The sequence below is a fragment of the Nuphar pumila genome, chromosome 17 (assembly GCF_984573655.1).
Source record: "Nuphar pumila chromosome 17, dmNupPumi1.hap1.1, whole genome shotgun sequence".
Lineage (NCBI taxonomy): Eukaryota > Viridiplantae > Streptophyta > Magnoliopsida > Nymphaeales > Nymphaeaceae > Nuphar > Nuphar pumila.
The window spans coordinates 82,544,825-82,546,479 of record NC_143265.1 but is presented as its reverse complement, the minus strand read 5'-3'; the positions used below and the strand labels follow the sequence as shown (position 1 = coordinate 82,546,479).

Below are 1,655 nucleotides of genomic sequence, written 5' to 3'. Positions count from 1 at the left end.
TATCCGTCAATACTGGCGAATGGTGCCTGACTAGGCCAACTAGGTCCGATCTGAGCAAGCACCAACGGACCAACCACCACAGAAGAAACCAAACCCGGGTCCGAGTTGCAAGAGCTTCTCTTGTTAGGGCCTAGCTATATATCACAATGATTCGTGGACTCGAGAACGTGAGACTCGATTCAATTCGAACGGTAGAAAATCTTTTCAAAATTGGGACACGAGGACACATAATTTTAATTTTTTAATCAATTAAAAACTATTTTTTGAATATCTTAACATTAAAAACCTGACAAAATGCAATAAAATATTATTTTAAAATATTAAAATAATGCTGTACGGGTCTGTGTATGTGTCAGCGTGTCCAAAAGTGTCCGTTCGTGTCACCAAGAACACACATCGAAAATGGCGTGTCCCTGTGACATAGACATAAACCCTAACAAGACCATCTAGAAGCTACTACTTTAGCGAGAAAGGGTTTTAAACCCTGCTCCCCACTCTTCCTCCCAAGCGTAGGCCAATCCTTTATCTTCCTCACCGCGGCGTCCTCGTCTCTTCTTCCTGCAAATCGTCATCCCCAAAGGAGAAAGAAGAAAACAATGGCGAAACGTCTCGTACCATTGTTGAACAGAGTCCTCGTTGAGAAGATCGTCCCTCCGAGCAAGACCAATGCCGGTATCCTCCTCCCGGAGAAGACCACCAAGGTTCCTCTCTCTCTCTCTCTCTCTGTTCTTTTGGTGGGTAGTATTCAATCTTTTTTAGACCTTCCCAACCTTGCGTTTGTGTGTATTCTCCCCTTTTTAGTTGAACTCTGGAAAGGTTATAGCCGTCGGGCCGGGCGCGCGTGACAGAGAGGGGAAACTCATCCCCGTTCCCGTCAAGGAAGGAGACACGGTTCTGTTGCCCGAGTATGGTGGTACCGAAGTTAAACTTGGAGACAAAGAGTAGGTTTTCTCACATCTTTGATTTGGTTCTCTCTCTCTATTAATTTTTTAATGAAGATGTGTATGGTAATGATGATGGTGTGCTGCCTATGGTGGTGAAAAAAAATGCAGGTATCATCTGTTCAGAGATGATGATATCTTGGGGACCCTCCATGATTGAAGAGATCTGCTTGGTGGTTGTGTTGATGGGTTTTAGGGATCTTGGGAAAATTTTGGGTCCCTCCCATTTTGCCTTTAGGATCTTATTTTTAGTTGGCCAAACTGCTTTAATGCTGCAGAAGGGCACGCATTTTGTGTAATGAGGCTTTTGCATTTAATGAGAAGAGTTTGGTCTTTCTGTTTCTTCTTTGTGCTTAGTTGGTCGTTTGGCTGTTTACTTCAGCTATCTGATGGTCTGATCGAAACTCGAATTGCTTGTTTATTTCTATTGAATGCGCAAAGATTGGTTGTGGTTTCTGCTCCGGTCTGAGTCTAGGTGCTTCTGGTCTCGACTGAGACTAACTGACCTGGACTCTGCCCTAGATTTAGCCTGGTCAAGGACAAGGGCAGCTATTTCCAATTACCAAAGGTTGGATCTTGGCTTGACTTGGTTACGGCTGAACCTAATGAGGCCGAATTCAGTCAGAGTATTTATAGGAGCGAGCATGGTACAAAGCCTTTCAGAATCCATAAATTGATCTAACTCTGCAACACGGATTGGTTATTTCAGAACTT

At 43.7% G+C, this 1,655-nt stretch overlaps 1 protein-coding gene across 1 annotated transcript; it reads left to right on the top strand.

Annotated features, from left to right (window-relative positions):
- The first annotated feature begins 511 nt into the window (after positions 1–511).
- On the top strand, positions 512–1,283 carry LOC149812518 (10 kDa chaperonin, mitochondrial-like). The gene is made up of 3 exons (XM_089993446.1): positions 512–701; positions 802–941; positions 1,053–1,283. The coding sequence occupies exons 1-3, from the start codon at positions 597–599 to the stop codon at positions 1,099–1,101; spliced, it is 294 nt and encodes a 97-aa protein (XP_089849572.1). The 5' UTR covers positions 512–596; the 3' UTR covers positions 1,102–1,283.
- Positions 1,284–1,655: the final 372 nt, after the last annotated feature.